The sequence below is a fragment of the Batrachochytrium dendrobatidis genome, assembly GCF_000203795.2.
Source record: "Batrachochytrium dendrobatidis JAM81 unplaced genomic scaffold BATDEscaffold_12, whole genome shotgun sequence".
Taxonomy (NCBI): Eukaryota; Fungi; Chytridiomycota; class Chytridiomycetes; order Rhizophydiales; genus Batrachochytrium; species Batrachochytrium dendrobatidis.
The window spans coordinates 388933-407119 of NW_006281110.1; the positions used below are offsets into that span (position 1 = coordinate 388933).

The window sequence follows — 18187 nt, forward strand, 5'->3', positions numbered from 1 at the left end:
TATGTGCTGGTATAGCCAATTCATAGATGCTGGTATGGCCATCTTCATGCTCACAATGGACAGCTTACTTTGACTTTAGCACCATTCAAACCTATTGTGGCTTGGAAAAGTTTGTACGGATAGGGAGGTGCTGTGTTATTAGAAATACCTCTTCCTTTTCAACTACAGGTATCTACTGACAATTGTATTTGGTTTGTCCTTGTCAAGTCTATGACCTGCTGTGTTTTGCTATAAGCTCATGCATTGTGCTGAATAATAATCAGCCATTCATTCATTTTATTAATTTGCATTGATTTTTAATATATAATTGATTAATCAACAGAAGCTTGGATAAAAGCTAGTGTATTACAGCCAATTTGTGTAAAATATAACACTAGCAACGGCTCTTGCTCTGGAATAGACAATATTCGAGTGTTTATCGTCTTGCTACTACAGACTGTCTGCTTTTTCAATAGACATTTCCAATTCTCCAATCAACACAACTGCCATCATATGATGTTACAACCATACTAGTTTTGGACCTGCCCTTTCTCATTTGATATAGCCATACATTGTATGATCACCAAATTTGAAATCAGATCCATGTATTGCAATCCATACATTGTGTTTGATTGGTCTGATGTTATCAATACAACTCTACACACATTTGTTGTATCTTGGATCAGATACACTCGCGTTCTAGCTCAACAAACTAGTGATTGCACATTTCGGAAATGCAACTGTTGTTTCAACGAGTCATTCAATGTTTGATTTGTAAGAGTTGAAGATTGAACAAATACGAGATTTACTGAAACTGATGTAGCATTTGCTCAGTTGTTTCATACAAGAATAAGCACAAGGACCAATGAATTTTATCAAGGAGTTTAAAGGACAATACCCAATAAATTTAGTGGAAATTAATACCCAATCATTTCATGAGATTTGCTGCTTATTATGCACTTTAGCATCCTTATTTACTGGTTTTACGTGAATATGGTTTTAAACCATTCGTCCTTGTTTTTATTATATTGCTTGTGCTTGAAGCAATTACTTTGTATATTGCCTTTGGTATAAGCATCTTGATCCAGGAAATCAAGCAAATGTCACATTTCAGGCCTTATCATTCCCACTAGCCTCGATAGAAAAATCAACATGAGTACTGTGTCGTTCCGATAAGGGTTCAGCTGCGGCTGCCACATTCGATGATTCTAATTTAACTTTTGGCTTGAAGCCAACTCCCTTGGAACATATTTGAGTGGAGGATTTGTTCTTATGATGTCTTAGATCTTCAGCAGAAACCTTGGCCCTGTCCTTTCCAATAATGCCAGCCATTGCCTTGTCATTATCAGGTCGATGAGATACAACCTTGGGTCCGATTTTTTTGAACTTGGACATTTTAAACAGCTCATTAAGATTGCTAGTGTCGCTTAATTTGGCTTTTGCAGCTGGTCGTTGTCTTGAGATTGCAATCTTTGCAGTCTGTTTCTTGGCCGTTTTGGTCTGTCCAAATCAAGTTATGAATGAAAAGGAATAGGTTAGTCTTGTGTATGGCTTCATTAGATGGCATGGTATGTTTCATCCTATAGCACTGCCCCATCACGATCAATGTACATGAATACCAAATTACCTTGTTAATTTTCTCTTGCTCCTTTTGTTTGCTCTCGAGCTGGTCAAGCCACTCGCGCTGGTATCTGTCAGTCATAAGACAAGAAACAGGGGTAGATGGACTAATAGTATGTATACCAAATAAAAGCAATACTTTTAGCAAATACATCAAAGCCGATATATTTACTAACATATGATTGATGGCATAAATTTAATTTACCGAGTTGGTTTTCCATAAGTAAAATTGACATTGGTATCACTGGGCAACGGACCTCGAGTACGCTGTAAACCACGCTCCTGACCACTAGCTTTTCCATTATACAGTGAATGGTCCCCTGATGCACAGCGAATTGGGTTTTCTTCACGATATTCACGAATAGATTTAGGTGAAATGATTCCTTTTTTAGCTGCATTACGATTCATGGTAATGTAGTCGAGAGCAGGAGCAGAGTGCTTTGCTGTAATAGTGGCTTTGGAGCTTTGATTTTGCGCAACTATAAGTAGTCATTGATTATTTAAATAGTATTAAGTAGATGTATGGAATACAAGGAGGAGTTGAGTGAAATATACACAACACGCATACTTTCATCTATTTCAAATACATTGCTGTATCAAAATAAACTTTATATAAAGTAATACCAGCCTTCAATAGAGGACTTACTGACTCCTGTTTTTTCCGTAGAATCACGTTCGATTTGCTTGCCGTATACATGGTCCTCGCCTGGAAGATCGTAAACAGTCTGGCGTGTTTTGCCTACAACATGCTTCACCAAAAGTGGGTTGTGAGGATGTCGCCCGTTTTGTGTTTTTTGCTTACTATGGTTAGTATTAGTCGTTGCAAGTGCGGTTCGACCTGCCATTTTAGTATATACTGGATTCGTAAAGGTGCGTTTACAAAGTCTGTGTCGCTATTTAATATAAAAGTATGATCTACACGATTAGTATAGTAAGAATTTGGTTTAAAAGTTAAAAACTGGTTTAAATAAAACTTTGAGCGATTGTTTTTTATTATAGATAATGGCAATTGAATCTGAACAAACTGTTTTGAAATGTGACAATGACAGTATATATTTACAATTGTATTCACGTAAAATGTAACACTATTTTGCAGTCACTGCCTCTATTTGCTTCAAAATAGACAATGATTGAATATTTGCTGCGCTTTCCTACTATTTTTTTATATAACCGTGCATTGTAGAATCACCAGACTCGGTCATTGCAATTCAGATATTGGGGTTGACTTGCCAATAAACCTCCTGTATCCTAAAAACTCGCATGTTTACGCTCTAGTTTAAAAAACAAAAATCGTGTCCAGAAATGCAACTATGCATACCAACCACAATGTTTTGTGAGAGTTGAAGATTAAACAAGTGAGATGTATTGAATCAGATGTGAATATTGATTTAGTTGTACAAAAATGAGCATAGAGAAGAAATTTCGGTCAACTTTAAAAGGTTTAAACAATACGATATTGGCCAGTAAATTTAACGAGATGTTTATCATGCATTTTAGCACTTGGTCAGTATTCAATTTTGTGGATTCAGTTGTAAAACAAGGTCACGCAACGGAGAATTTGTATTCTACCAATACATGATCAGCTCGTGACTGTATGCTGCATATTTCATTTTTTACAATACAACAAGTTGATTTCAGCCGAAAAATTTGGCAATTCGCCAAATTATTTTTCGGGGATAGTTTTTTCTTAAAATTTTCAGAAAGTTTTTTCAACGCATTCACGACCATGTTGGTGCTATTCGAAACACCTGCGGGATATGCCCTGTTTAAACTGCTCGATGATGGCAAGATGTCTGCTCCGGATGATATTTACCAGAGCTTTGAGACTTCTCAGGCTGCAAACAAAACGTGAGCATGCTCTTGATCGATAAACGAACTGCATTTGATCTGGCTGTGGTATCATTATAGCTGGATTTGCTCCTTTTTCTTTCCGTTTTTTCTTGTAACGATTGTCAAATTTGGCTTGAATGCCATCTTTTGAGATTCTACATGAGTACAGCAATCAAAATAGTTGATATTCTGTGATTGCTTTGATTGCTGCTACCATCATGAATGACGATGAAATTTTTATGCTGCATGTCATGCAGTATGGGAGAGCATGCAGTAATCGTATTTTCAGGAACAGAGCTTTTTTAAAATACTAACAAACCCTCCTTTTTAATTTATTTTAATCTATGCATCAGTGTTAAACTCAAGGCATTTTCCAAGTTTGAAAACACAACGGATGCCTTGTCAGCCGTAACCGCTCTCGTTGAAGGAAAAATCTCCAAAAACCTCAAGAGCTTCTTGAGCAAGGAAATTGCTGGCAAGGACCTGTCTGATACGCTTGCTGTTGGTGACTCGAAACTTGGTGCAGCTATTGCAAAGAAACTTAACATCAAAGTCGTCTCTGATAATGCCGTCAATGAACTTTTCCGTGGCATCCGATCACAGCTCTCATCTCTCATCACCGGTCTCGCCGAGTCCGACATGAATGCAATGGTTCTTGGTTTATCACACTCCTTGTCTCGATATAAGCTCAAGTTTTCTCCTGACAAGGTTGATACAATGATTATTCAGGCGATTGCTCTTTTGGATGATCTGGACAAGGAGCTCAACACATATGCTATGCGTGCCAAAGAATGGTACGGCTGGCATTTCCCTGAACTGGCAAAGATCATTGTGGACAATCTGGCGTTTGCCAAAACAGTCAAATTGATGGGCGTCCGTACCAATGCTTCCTCTACAGATTTTTCTGCCATTCTTCCAACTGAGCTTGAACAAAATCTCAAGGATGCTGCCGAGATTTCAATGGGAACTGAGATTTCTGCCGAGGATACCGAAAATATTTCATATCTTTGTGACCAAATCATCTCTATTACAGAATATCGTGCACAGCTGTTTGACTACCTCAAGAACAGAATGGCTGCCATTGCTCCTAATCTTACATGTCTTGTTGGCGAGCTTGTTGGTGCTCGCTTGATTTCCCACGCCGGATCACTTCTTAACCTTGCCAAGCAGCCTGCTTCAACTGTCCAGATTCTTGGTGCCGAAAAGGCTTTGTTTCGTGCACTCAAGTCTAAGCATGCCACTCCTAAATATGGTCTGATTTATCACGCTTCTCTTGTTGGCCAAGCTGGACCCAAGATCAAGGGAAAGATTGCACGTACCGTTGCTACAAAAGCAGCTCTTGCAATTCGTTGTGATGCTCTTGGTGAAGGTGAAAACTCTGAAATCGGTATTGTGCAGCGTGCCAAGGTTGAGGCCCGTCTTCGTCAACTTGAAGGCAAGGCTGTCCGTGTCACAAATTCTGCTGCTGTCAAGGCAAAAACACCTCAAAAGCCAGCTGCAAGCATTGCCACTGCCAACATGTAAGTTTTGATTGGATGAAAAATTATTGCAATGATTCACTAAATTGAAGTTGGATTGATGCTAACTTTGCACTTGTTTAAATGAATTTGAATTATACAGTAGCAGCTATAATCCTTCAAATGATATTGTTATTCCAGTAACTTCAATGGAGGTTGATGAGCCAGTTAAAACTCCAAAGAAGAAGTCCAAGGACGCATCTAAAGAAGATTCAGAAGCGGAACCCAAATCCAAAAAGAGACGTGCAGAAGAGGGTGAGTCCGTGGAGAAGAAGAGCAAAAAGACCAAGAAGAGCAAAAAAGGCAAAGACTCTGAAGAGTAGATCTTTGTAGTCGAGTTTAAATAAATTGAATGTTCAAATACACTGCCATTAAATTCTTTACGTTGAAGATTACAAAAGTCTAATTGGCGCGTTGATAGAAATTAGACCAATACTATATTATGGACCCAATGATTTAATACTTGAACAGTAAGACTTTCAAAGTAATGTAAAACCAACAAGCTGGTATGAGGAGTAAATGAATTTAATGCTCCAAAACTATGACATTTGAATCAAAAGAGTTTTTGTCTACAGCAAACATGCGCAAGATATCTGCTTCCAGAAAATGCACATTTCCTGGAATGACAAATGAATGCAAAGGACCGCCAAAATCTACAGTCAGAAGCTCCTCCATTGTACCGGCGACAATTGATTGGTCCTCTGACCCGATCCGAGCAAGTCCGACTGCAATAGTGCTTGGAGTGTATACTGTTTTTTAATGATTGGCAATTATGCATGAAAACAAGAGCAGACATGAGTTGATTTGACATTTGTAGATACACTAGCTTGACAAGTCAGGTTGAAATAGGTTACCTTGAAGTCCACGTTTTTCTTCAATCTCTAAAAGTTGCTCAACTGCCTGATTTACAGTCATATACCTTGGTGGCTCATAAATCTTGCGTCCTCTACAATCAATTAGATGACCAAACTATTCAATATATTGTGTAATTCGAATGACATCAAAATATAAATCCAATCGCTCACCTGGCCATGTTTTCGCTGCTTTGCTCCTTCACTTTGATGTCTACAAGGATCAACAAATCGATCAGTATTGAGTAAAAACTCGTAAAAAACAAGGATACTACAAAATGGTAAATAAGAGAGATTACCAAGAAGACATAGAGTATGCAAGCCTAAATCTCTGTTCTGTTTAATCTTGTCATAAAACGAATCGGGACGCCAGTTTTCAGTAAAGAAGACGATCGAGATTGTTTGGCCATAGTTGTAGAGCTGAAGACCACAGCAGCCGATAGCGTTCATAATAGAAGCATTGTGTATGCTGACAACTTTAATGCCTCGTTCTTTGGCTCGAACTACCAGATCTGTATGTGTTGTTGCTCTATAACATATTCAAATAAGATTCATTTAAAGGAAATAGTATGAGTTGGATTGATCGAATCAATTGATGGTTGATTATAAATACCTACCCAAAAGGATCGCCAACCACCAAAAAGGCGATATCAACATTTTCAGCATTGTTGAAAATAGCGTCGGCCTCTGATTCAACCATCTCTCTATCAGCAATAACAATCTCTTTTCCATAAAATGCTTCCTGTTGAATAGAAAATATGATGTTTAGTAGACAATCAAAAACTACAGTTTGCATTGATATCATTGATATATTGAGTTTAAACAAACCAATTTTTCTTTTGAAACCATTAGAATGCTGGTGTAGGCTTCTAGATAGATTCGTTCGCATGACTTGACAATCTCCAGTCCTTTGACTGTGATGTCTTTTTCGTCGGCAAGACCGAGGCCAATAATATAAAGAACCATATTCTGACTTGAACTACAATCGTCTTGACGTAAAATATGAATACCAGGTAAAAATGCCAATCTCATCAAATGATTGATACCAATTTATTGAGTATTATGTCCTGAACTCATTGACTGGTTCTTGTCCTTGCTTCTGTAACAAGTACCAAATGAATGATCACATTGCAGTTTAGTGAATTGCACATTCTTGACACTTGTTCAATCTCCAACTCTCTTTTTATTCAAACATTGAGTGACTCGGAAATAACCATTGCATTTCTGATATACGATCTTTATTTTGAATTAGAGCGCGAACGTATCTGCGAGTTTCTAGACTACAAAAATGAGTTTGTACAAGTACTAAAGATCCAGGATGTATTGAGACTGATGTGAATATCTGGTACTTGTTATAAAAACGAATACAAGAACCGGTCAATGAGTTCAGGACATAATACTCAATAAATTGGTACCAATCATTTGATGAGATTGGCATTTTTACCTGGTATTCATATTTTACGTCAAGACAATTGTAGTTGGCTGTTGTAGGATTTGTGCAAGTGGACAAATAATGCTGGTAACAAATTCATGGTTTTTCCGATACCAAAAGTGTTGTGCAATTCTTTTCTATCCACGCATCATGTTCCGAATTCGGGCTTCTGCTATTGTAAGAATGGATACTGATTCTTAATAGGCATAGTCAATATATGAATACTTATGAATAGGGTTGAGCCAACTAGATATTATTTCCAAACCAATAGCATTTACTGATCTATCATTTATATGGCGTCCAACCACATTATACACTATCATCACTATATTAGCCCTTGAACATCAACCGCATCTCCAGTATGGCTACCTCTGTTCGCAGCTTCTCTGTCACTAGTGCTATCCAGGCAAGTATGTTGTCGATCGATTCATCATTCTGAAAAGACTCAAAGCCGCACGATCACCTTTAAAATTCTTGCTTTACAACAATCAATTTGATCTTCTATACTCGTCTAACCAGCACTATATCCCAATTCAAAATGACTACACAGAACTCTTTTAGAAAGGAAAAGGATACCTTTGGTGATATTCTTGTTCCTGCTGAAAAGTACTGGGGTGCCCAGACTCAGCGTTCGCTTCAAAACTTTGATATTGGCGGCTCATCGGAGCGTATTCCTGAGCCTGTCATCAAGGCATTCGCTATTATTAAAAAAGCAGCCGCAACTGTCAATATGGAGACTGGTCTTGACCAGACTGTTGGAAAGGCTATTGTTCAGGCTGCAGATGAGGTATGTGTTTTAAATGCTGATTGTCCAATACTTGTGATCTAGATGCAGACTTGCATTTGACGAGGTTTTAATAATGGAAACATGGCTGATTCATGACCGTATGGTGTAATGAAAAAGGTGATTCAAGGCAAGCTCAATGATCATTTCCCCCTTGTCGTCTGGCAAACTGGCTCTGGTACCCAGACCAACATGAATGTCAATGAGGTTCTTGCCAACCGCGCAATCGAGCTTCTTGGTGGTGAACTTGGTTCCCAAAAGCCTGTCCATCCAAACGACCATGTCAACAGTGGTCAGTCCTCCAATGACACGTAGGTTCACATACTTTCCAGAACTGTAGATTTCGAGTTTAATCTGGATTGCATGACCCATTCAATGATATGCTTCACAGTCCATGATCATCAATCTCATCCCTTACCGTATGTGTATTTGACTAGTTTTCCTACTGCCATGCATGTTGCTGCTGCCCTTGAGTTCAACTCTCGCCTTCTCCCCGCTTTGCAAGTTCTTGAAACAGCTTTGGCCGAAAAATCCCAGGCTTTCCAGCACATTATCAAGATTGGTCGTACCCATCTTCAAGATGCTACCCCTCTAACTCTTGGTCAAGAGTTTTCTGGATACACTCAACAAATTACCTATGGCATTGAGCGCGTGCGCTCCTCGCTTCCTCATCTATACAATCTTGCTCAAGGCGGCACTGCTGTTGGTACTGGGCTCAATACTAAAAAGGGATACGATGTCAAGATTGCTTCTCAGATTGCTCATGATACTGGCCTTCCTTTCCAGACTGCACCTAACAAGTTCGAGGCTCTTGCTGCACATGATGCTATTGTCGAAGCTAGCGGTGCTCTCAATACTCTTGCTGTCTCTCTCAACAAAATTGCCAACGATGTTCGCATGCTTGGTGAGTGTAACCGTATTTTAACCAGACGCAAATGTGTTGAACCTGTACAAGATTTAAACAACTGATTTGTTTTTTAAATGCGCGTATAATAGGATCTGGACCTCGTTGTGGCCTTGGTGAGCTTCTTCTTCCTGAAAACGAACCAGGGTCATCCATCATGCCCGGAAAAGTCAATCCTACTCAATGCGAGGCTATGACTATGGTATGCTCTCAAGTTATGGGAAATCACGTCGCCATTACCATATCAGGAGCACAAGGACATTTTGAGGCAAGTCAAAGGTTTAATCAATAGAAATTGCTGTTTGGCTGCATACCAGTCTTTTTTTGTATGCATAATAACTGTAATATTTGAATGGGTCAAAATCAAACACTACAGCTTAACGTGTTCAAGCCCGTCATGATCAAGAATCTACTGCATTCTACTCGCCTGCTTGCCGATGCCTGCCTATCCTTCACAAAGAACTGCGTGGTAGGCATTCAAGCCAACGAAAAGCGTATCGAATCGCTTCTGCATGAATCCCTCATGCTCGTTACTGCTCTCAACCCATATATTGGATATGACAACGCTGCCAAGGCTGCCAAGAAAGCCCACAAAGAAGGCACCTCACTCAAGCAGGCCACTATTTCTCTGGGTTTGCTTACTTCGGAACAGTTTGACCAGTATGTTCGTCCAGAGACCATGATCGGCCCCAAACCATAAGATTAGCTTGTCTTGTGAAATTGGAGTATTTTGGGTTTTTCTACAATGACCTCACGTTTATGCTTTTCATTCGTTCAATTCTGGCTTGAACTCCCATGCTGGTTCAATAAATAATTGTTTCTACAACTATGCATGTTTTTACTAGATTCTAATTTTCTTGACATTAAATACGACTGTCTCACCAAAATTTCCCTTTCAACCATGTCGTGCAGTCCTCTCCGTGATTGTGTTGATGCAGCTGCATTTAAATCTCAACTTGAGCCTGTCTATACAACTCTTGCTCAAGTAAGATCCGGTAAGATATGTAAACTGATTGCAATTGGATTGGTTTCTACAACACTACTCATGCTGTAATCTTGATACTTTATGACATGACTAGAAATAAACAAATGTGACTGTATGCTTTCTGAATTCCATGCAAAGGTACTTGAAACGCTGCGAGTTTTTTTACATTTGTTATTAAAGTTGGGTTATTGTTGGTTTAGGCAAACACAATGGATGCTGCAATGTCATCAATGGTGCATGACATGCTCGAAGCCGATTTGAAAATGATACAGACAAGTTATACCCAGCTTGAATTATCTACCAAGTTTATTCATACTTCAGACAATCACATTGTTGATCCAATTAAAAATGGCATTCCAATAGAGCAGACATGACACTCGATGATGGGTTTGACATTCTAGTACAGCATGCATTTGTTTGAAAATAAAATGAACCATAAAAGTCAACATCGGCAGTGTAGGGGAAGCAAGAGGCAAATGAAATAATAAAATTAGTGGGATCACCTAAGCACTGGGGCTGTCTTCCAGACCCATGGCAAGCATTCGCTTTTTCATTGGAATTTTAGATCGTGGGGTTCCTGGACTAGACGGCACCGAAAGTTGCAATGGGATAGCTTGATGCTCATCCATATGTGGTGATACCGTTTCTTGTCTTTCCATTGTCAATCCCTAATTTGAGGTGGTATCAAAAATATTCATGTTAGACGCAGGAGATAGGTTACAGACAAATAGGCAGTACCAGTTAAAATCAGCATTTACATTCAAAGCACCTACTAGCGACTCTGCTGAAAAAGAGCCGCCATGTAGTGACCGAGATTGCTCAGCAATACGAACAGGAGTTGCATTGTTATTCCCATTTGATAATTGTGTAGTGCCAGCAGAAATTATATTTTTTAGCCGTTGAATCTCTAGATCTGTAATAGTTGGAACAAGAGTTAGCACACCTCAAATTATTCAACCTGAGCAATATAAGCACTGTTAAACTATCTTGCCTAAATCTACATTTTTTTGGTTAGCCATTACTAAATCTTTTGTCAGATTTAAAATCGTTGCTTCGTGGGATGCAATTTTTTGCAAAAGCAGTGCTGGTTCATTTTCTGATTTAAGCTCCTTGTTTGGCTTTGATGACACAGAAAATGGATTTTCTGTGCAATCGTCAAGTTTTATACATTGGCAAAAACATGCGACTGTTAGCTGACCATTTGACCATAAAAAACACGATACATCTAGAGCTTACCGTCATCATAAACGGACGATGGCAAAATGGGTAAAGCACGTTTTATAGATACTTTGTGTCCGCGCAGTTGATTTACAGAGGCATTGATGCAACTTGGGTAAGGAGTTACAGGAGAAGAGATCTGTTTGGAAATGGCCGTGGTATTCATGTGTGGTATGCTCATGGACTTTCTAAGAGTGTTGGTTACAGACGGTTTGCTTACTGGCACGATCTGTGCACACGGAAGTGGTTTTTTGGCAAATTCGACAGCTGGAGTTTGTTTTCTGTTTTGTTTTGTTACAAGACTGGACTTGGCAATGACATCTTGACCAGTTTTGAGAGTTGGACGCTTAAAGACAGTAACTGGTGAAGATGCCTGAACATCTGCTCCAGATCTTGTGTTAGTTTTAGAGCCAGGTATGATCCTGCTTGCAGGCTGTCCAAGACGAGTTGGAGTGAATCTATTTTGAACAAATGCTGGCATAAACAAGTCAATGCATAGTCAGCTACCATCTGTCAGATTGCTGCAGTTGCATGCATACAATGCTTAAATCTGTCAACAACAAGAGCCTCTACCTTGCTCAAATGTAGACAGCTTTGTAGGAGTCAATGATTTATGGAAAGCAGCCAAAAGTGTGTTATCAGAAGTGGATTGTAGTCCGGTTTGCTCAGCCGACACTCTGTTGGATTGTGACTTGACTGAAATGTCGTGCACTGCAAGAATATCTTGATGCTCATCACTCGATGAATTGCTAGATGGAAGCTCTTTGCTTCGCAAATGATACGAATGCTGCTCTTGGGAAATATTACTTGTCAGCATATTGTTAAACAGTCAACTTTTTGCAGTAAGCAGATTTGAGGTGCTTTAAATCAACATTACACAATAGATTGACATTCTCATGTCATTGCATCGTAGAGCTTCATTACGACTGAAAATTCGATTTGCTTTAGGATCGACCATCAAACAGACGATACACACTCATTCCTACATACTCTTTCTAATAGAGTGAATTCATGGCTAGATATAGCGACTATCCACCATATGGTTTGGGGCTTGACTGTGGTGAACGTACGAAAATACTTGAATTATTCAACCATTTGGACATGCATCGAGGGTCACGACAATCACACTCAGCCGACAAGGCAGACCATTCAGCTTCAACCACTACAAGAGTTCTTCGTTCCTATCCTGCTGGCACTCGTAGTAGAACTTCCTCCAACGATGAAAACTCGTCTCCAAACACGCACATGTCCGACTCGTCTTTAAAAAGCCGCTCTGCTGTCAAGGAAAGAAACTATACATCTGTTTCTAATAGACCGGCATGGAATGCTCGGAAAGTCCCTTGTAAAAAGCCCAAGCAAGATCAACCCTCTAACCCTCCACAACAGCAGCTATCTCACGATTTGCAACCCCACAATTCTAAACCAACTCGGGTCGACTATGAAGGAGATATGCAGGCTGCTTACCGAAAAGAGTTGCAGAAATGGAAAACAGCCCGAAACTCCCAAAAACTACTGGCGTAAGAACTTTCCGACTTTACATTTCTTTAATCTCGCTTGCTTGAGATTCGTCCTTTCAAGATTGTACCATTCATAGCTTGAATCAACTTTTATTATTATTAGGACACGAAAGAGCTTGTCAGAAACTGTAAAACCATTTGTTGTTCCACTTCGACAGTCGTCTCCAAAACCATTGATATCAATTATTCAAAATGGTAACAAATGTATATTGGCTATTGAAATAATTTGAATGTACACATTCTAACCATTGGATTTGACAGACATAGTTGCTGAACAAGAAAACAATGCATCAAAGTCCATTTCACATGTTTCAAAATCGTCCAAAATCCCCCGTCCCCTGAATCGAAGTGCTAGTGCTTCATTTATTCCAAAAAGAATTCCAAATCACTCGCTATATTCTACAAATTCTGTATCGTCTTTTACTAAAAAGTCTGAATCTCCTACTATTTGTCGCCACGTATCATATCCCTCATTAAAATCTGATGTACCTTTGATAGAAACCATAGTAGAAAAACAATTTACAGTGCCTCAAAACCACTGGCTTTCAGACAATACTTCTTGTGTTGAAAAAAGCAATGATCAGCCATTTTTTGATCCTTCTATTCTACGATCAACTGCATTTGTTGGTTCTCGTCGATCGTCACCGCAAGCTAGTGCTACTTTGAAAGCATCGACTAAAAAAACTGATACTAACAAACCTGAATTGGATCACGCCTTGAAGCGGCTGAAAAGGTAGATTTCAATGTATGCTTGTGCTAACCGAATTTGAATTAACCTAGGCGTTTTGTTTTCTACCCAATTCGGCTAGGACTAGGCTGTTTCGACCATTTAATTGTGACCGTGTTTCCGTACAAGTTATAAACAGTTTTGGAACCATTGTTGGCGAGTCCAAATATGATTTACCTACATTCAACTTTTTTAGCGTAAAAGATGCGCAGTCGGCTGTCAAGGTAAACTCCGATTGGCTAATTTCTATTATTGAAATGCTGGGTTATTTAATTTGAAAGCAATCCATATTTAGGTTGGCAACTACGATCTTGCTCGTGCAATATTTCAGATTATTGCCGCAGAAACTCGGAATACTGCTGCTGCGGTCAAGACGCCTATTGGTAATGGAAAATGGTGCGTAATGTCCAAACCTCCTACTGGGTTTTCACGTTTTTGGATTGCGTGGGCCAATTTGGAAGAAATGTGTGGTAACAAGATGACGGTCCTTGAGTTGTTTGATCGTGGCGATGAAGCCATCACATTGAGCAGTGTAAGCTATTTTATCAATCATTGGAAAACAGCATGTCCATGTAGATACACAAATATGTATTTCACTCTATCAAATACTAGTCTTACATTACCAATCATACGGTTTTAATATTAGGAAAAAAATATTCTTCAAACCGAGCTGTATACATATATTCTTCGTTCGAGTGACCAACTTGGTGCTTCTGCTGATGAACACGATCGACACAAAATGGACTTTGATGACGATATTTCCGTTCCTGTGCCTACCATCACTGATCTATCCGAAATGACTCCCAGAGCAAAGAAAACACCACCGTTATTGAAACCACTACAATCATCCCGTTTTACTCCTTACAACTCACTGAAAAATTCATTAGACATCGACAAAGCTCTTGCTCCAAAACCACAATTTGCTCAATTGATCCATACAGTAGCCAAAAATCCCGCGGCACAAACAAACGCAAAAGAATTTGGCGAATTGGTTGGCATGCTTGATCAGTTATCAATATCAGAAGCTGCAACACCCAAGCAAAAACCCTCGACTCGCATTACTCAACTCGGCACACTTCGAGAATCACAGTTTGGCAATACTTTTGATGCTAAAGACACTAATAGTATAAGGGGATCTGTTACTATTCTCACTCCAGTTCGAGCCAAGCGAAATGATCGTGACAGTGAGTTGAACACAACACTGACTTTAAAAGCTCAATTGATATTAAATATTTACATTGCTTATTTTTAACCAATCAACACAACGTTGAATGTATATGGTATGCAACATCGATCTAGTTCTTGGTGTCGATCAAGTTATTACTCCTGTTCGACGCTCTGTACGAAATTTTAAAGAACTCAAAATGCATTCAACTAGTTCAAGTGACGCTTTGGAAGAAAAGCTCGAGTTAAACACTACTTTGCTTCCAGCTGAAAATATGAGCGAATCTGAGCTCATTAAGCGCGAGTTACAGAGTTTACATACAGGAAATGTATCCAGATTAATGGACAAGTTTGGCTATGCGTTTGTTCCTAACAAGGTGCAGTGTTTATATTGGATGTGATTGTTATTTTGGACTTGTTTATTGATTTTTTGATTATTTAAAAACTTGCTAGGCACTTACGCAAAGTCAGAGCATTCCTACACCAGTTGCGTCTCGGAATTGGTTGCATTCCAAAAGCACTAAACCTGCACGTAATCGTCTGCAGTCAAATCATGACAATCCAACATCCAAATGATATAGTCTGCAGTATTATTGATATTTTTGCCATGTCTTGTCGAATATGATTGCAATAAACTAGTTGTGGTGCAAATTCTGATATTTACATTTCAAAGTTTATTTTGAAATTCAAACACTTGTCATGTGCTAAACAGAAGACTTTTGACTGGAAGCACAACTTTTTCACTTGTGGTAAACTTGGTTCTGTTAAAAGGGAATTAGAATGGTATCGTCATCTATTTCCTCTGATATTTATATTAGAACTAATCAAGAATAGTGCAATACTTTGTATTAGCAGCATGTTTCTATTCTGCTTGGTAATAGTAAAATAAACTAAAAATGTTTTTGTTCCGCCAAAGATCAAACATTTCACAAAAATGGATAACCTCGAGTATAATCAAGCTATTTCGAGTATAAATATACAAATCTAGAGACCTCGTTTATTCTGATTGATTTCACTTGCATAGAAGACATCATTAGACAGCATATTTTGTTTGAAGATGGCTACAAAAAGTGGTAGCCATGGCGTATTTACAGCTTCATTCTTTAACCATCCAACCCAAATTTCAACGCTTCCCGTAAGCAAAAATCGTAGCGTTTCCCTGAATCTATCAACCTCGTCTGCATCTAATTTTGAACAGTTCAATCGAAATAAAGACTCGAATCGTGCTGCCTATCCCGAGTTGGCATCTACTGTCAATACACCATTTACTGAAAGTTTGAATTACCTCCCAAATACTTTCAAGCATATCCAAAAGAACGATGCTCAAAGTTGTAATACTGCCACGGTAGATATCAATAGTGCTAGCATTTCCTCACCAAACACCAGCTCATCGTTTCCTCAAATAGATTCGTCTGTAGATACTTCTATTCAAGTAAATCAGCTTGATTCTGTACAGCACACTTCACACTTGTCTTTGAACATGCCACTTCAAAATGCTACTCAATCTGATATCAATAATAGCTCGATATTTTCATTCCAGAGTAATTGTTTAAATCATGAAATCATATGCGATATAGCGGCAGCCTTGTTCATCTTGAGAACTACTCTTATTTTTCAAGCAGATTCGTCAGGAGTATCTTTGACCACTCTACGCAACTTCTTGCTCGGGTTTGTGCCATTCGAGTTATTTGTCTATCAATCTATGCAGCTGCATCATGAATACCTTTCTAAAGGCGGCATAGGAGAATTCGCATTTACCACCATGATACTGATGTGTATGTTTGGGATGGGTTGGACTGTTCCATCGCTGTTTGCTTTGAACAGAGACTCTCCTATTGCATTTTTAATCATGCTTGTGTGCGGAAAGTTTATTTTTTCAGTGACGAAAATTCTGCTTTCCGTGCTGGGTTCAAGTCAGCCCATGATTTTGGCCATTAAAAGTATATTGGACTTGTTGCCTGTTGGGTTTTGGATAGCTGCCGTTTGGGTTGTACCTATTGATCGATACATGATGTTTCTGATCTTGGGTGTGTGTACAGATGTTGCAAGTTGTGTTGTAATGGATGGATTGGATATATGGAGTGTAAGCTTACCTCGTTGTACAACACGAATGGCGGCCGACCGGGATTTAACTGCAGTATCAAATCAACGTCATGCAGCAATGGATGGAAAAATTCAATCGCAGAAGCAATTGGCTGCAAAAGGCATTGTGTATACAACGGCTTTGATTATTGTTGGGACAACATACATGTTTCCCTATCGCTTGGGGACATACTATCCTGACACGGTGCTCACTATCAAGTTTAACATTTTCAATTTTCTTGTCGGATCGTCTGGATTAATCATTCTATTCTCATTACATGCCATGCATGTCATTTCCTGTGACTGGAAAACCCCATATGTGTTCAATTTTTCAAAAGTCATTGCATCCAAGTCTTTATTCAGTGGAAAAAAAGCATCGTTTAATTCTATATTAAGATCTACCTCAACAATGAACAACTATGAGCCTACTCAAAACAATCGATCAGCATCCAATAGTATTCAAAATAACTCAGCAGTCTCGAGATCAAATTTGAATGGTATACACGGTTTCAAATCTCAATTCATGGAGTTGCTAAACGACACTCGACGGTATTATACATCTCTGATTCTCACAAAGTGTTTGCATTGGTTTCATATGACATTTCACATCATTCTTGTTGTCTTTATTGCGGCAATTCAACTTCAACTCACGTCCATGTACAAACAGTTTATGGGTGCGCCTGTGAATGCACCAAGATTCCCTGTTGACATGTCAATATCCAACGATTTTGCTGGATTGACGACTCAATTCAACGCTACTGGTGTAGACTATCTTGATATGATGATTGCATTCAATTCAAACTCGACACTGGGTTTAAAAACATCGCGACTTGCAAGTTTACCATCATGGACACCTATTTCTGTCACTCTAGTTTGTGCTGGATTGTGTGTCATCATTATAGCATGTGTTGGGGTTTTGCTAACGTGGTTGGCAGCACTGGATAATCGTCTTTTACATTCGACTGTTGTTGTATGGGGTCGAGTGTGGCATAGTGTTGGACGACTAAGTGTATTTAGAATTACTGTTGGTATTTTGATTGTAGTTTATGGAATTGTGGAAGCAACGTGTCAACCAAGCGGTATAGATGCATGTCTGTTTTTTGGGTTGGCTGGAATTGTTGGACTGATGAGTATTTTCGAAGAGATTCGAAAGCAAATTTCCATCAAAAACGTATAGATCCCATTTAGAATGCTATTGCGACTCCAAAGCTGAAGCCTCTTTCATGTTTTGATTCTCATTTTGTTGTTGTTAGCTGTGAACCATTGGCAAAATTGGGGATCACTTTTTGCTGCTGGAATATCGGCCGCAGTTTTTAGCCGACAAAGTTGCCAAGCATTTACAGCCATATTTACATAAATGGAATAAGGGTATCAAGATATATAATAAACAGCCATATAACATGATGGATCAGTTTACTAGACAAGATTGTATTTTTTGGACTTTTTAGTTGGCAAGTTTATGTTTTTGTATAAAAACTGAATAAACACATACATTTCAGTTTCAATGATTGATTCCTGAAACTACAATTTTTTTATGAACTAGAAGCGCGAATACGAGTTTTTATTATACGAGTCAA

General features: G+C 38.9%; 8 protein-coding genes across 8 annotated transcripts; 5 read left to right on the forward strand and 3 right to left on the reverse strand.

Annotated features, from left to right (window-relative positions):
• Positions 1–993: 993 nt before the first annotated feature.
• On the reverse strand, positions 994–2541 carry BATDEDRAFT_37342 (uncharacterized protein). Its single transcript, XM_006681409.1, has 4 exons — positions 2246–2541; positions 1805–2078; positions 1607–1706; positions 994–1479 (listed from the first exon to the last, which is right to left on the reverse strand). Exons 1-4 carry the CDS (start codon positions 2442–2444, stop codon positions 1090–1092), a joined length of 963 nt encoding a protein of 320 aa, XP_006681472.1. The 5' UTR covers positions 2445–2541; the 3' UTR covers positions 994–1089.
• Positions 2542–3325: 784 nt separating this feature from the next.
• BATDEDRAFT_33621 (RNA-processing protein NOP58) lies at positions 3326–6469 on the forward strand (the record flags this gene model as incomplete). Its single annotated transcript, XM_006681383.1, has 5 exons — positions 3326–3447; positions 3783–4949; positions 5050–5265; positions 6308–6311; positions 6422–6469. The coding sequence occupies 5 exons, from the start codon at positions 3326–3328 to the stop codon at positions 6467–6469; spliced, it is 1557 nt and encodes a 518-aa protein (XP_006681446.1).
• BATDEDRAFT_30589 (diphthine synthase) lies at positions 5472–6763 on the reverse strand (the record flags this gene model as incomplete). Its single annotated transcript, XM_006681371.1, has 6 exons — positions 5472–5695; positions 5801–5892; positions 5972–6011; positions 6097–6326; positions 6415–6539; positions 6626–6763. 6 exons carry the CDS (start codon positions 6761–6763, stop codon positions 5472–5474), a joined length of 849 nt encoding a protein of 282 aa, XP_006681434.1.
• A 1004-nt stretch (positions 6764–7767) lies between these two features.
• BATDEDRAFT_35859 (uncharacterized protein) lies at positions 7768–9746 on the forward strand (the record flags this gene model as incomplete). The annotated part of the gene is made up of 5 exons (XM_006681393.1): positions 7768–8016; positions 8134–8324; positions 8451–8917; positions 9010–9119; positions 9294–9746. 5 exons carry the CDS (start codon positions 7768–7770, stop codon positions 9615–9617), a joined length of 1341 nt encoding a protein of 446 aa, XP_006681456.1. The 3' UTR covers positions 9618–9746.
• A 72-nt stretch (positions 9747–9818) lies between these two features.
• On the forward strand, positions 9819–10276 carry BATDEDRAFT_27177 (uncharacterized protein; the record flags this gene model as incomplete). Its single annotated transcript, XM_006681335.1, has 3 exons — positions 9819–9912; positions 9997–10040; positions 10103–10276. The coding sequence occupies 3 exons, from the start codon at positions 9819–9821 to the stop codon at positions 10274–10276; spliced, it is 312 nt and encodes a 103-aa protein (XP_006681398.1).
• A 603-nt stretch (positions 10277–10879) lies between these two features.
• BATDEDRAFT_27178 (uncharacterized protein) lies at positions 10880–11937 on the reverse strand (the record flags this gene model as incomplete). Its single annotated transcript, XM_006681336.1, has 3 exons — positions 10880–11046; positions 11139–11594; positions 11694–11937. 3 exons carry the CDS (start codon positions 11935–11937, stop codon positions 10880–10882), a joined length of 867 nt encoding a protein of 288 aa, XP_006681399.1.
• Positions 11938–12221: 284 nt separating this feature from the next.
• Positions 12222–15104, forward strand: BATDEDRAFT_35861 (uncharacterized protein; the record flags this gene model as incomplete). The annotated part of the gene is made up of 8 exons (XM_006681394.1): positions 12222–12637; positions 12741–12832; positions 12899–13370; positions 13447–13588; positions 13660–13896; positions 14011–14548; positions 14664–14905; positions 14982–15104. The coding sequence occupies 8 exons, from the start codon at positions 12222–12224 to the stop codon at positions 15102–15104; spliced, it is 2262 nt and encodes a 753-aa protein (XP_006681457.1).
• Positions 15105–15585: 481 nt separating this feature from the next.
• Positions 15586–17787, forward strand: BATDEDRAFT_27180 (uncharacterized protein; the record flags this gene model as incomplete). Its single annotated transcript, XM_006681337.1, has 1 exon — positions 15586–17787. The coding sequence occupies one exon, from the start codon at positions 15586–15588 to the stop codon at positions 17785–17787; it is 2202 nt and encodes a 733-aa protein (XP_006681400.1).
• Between the last annotated feature and the right edge of the window lie 400 nt (positions 17788–18187).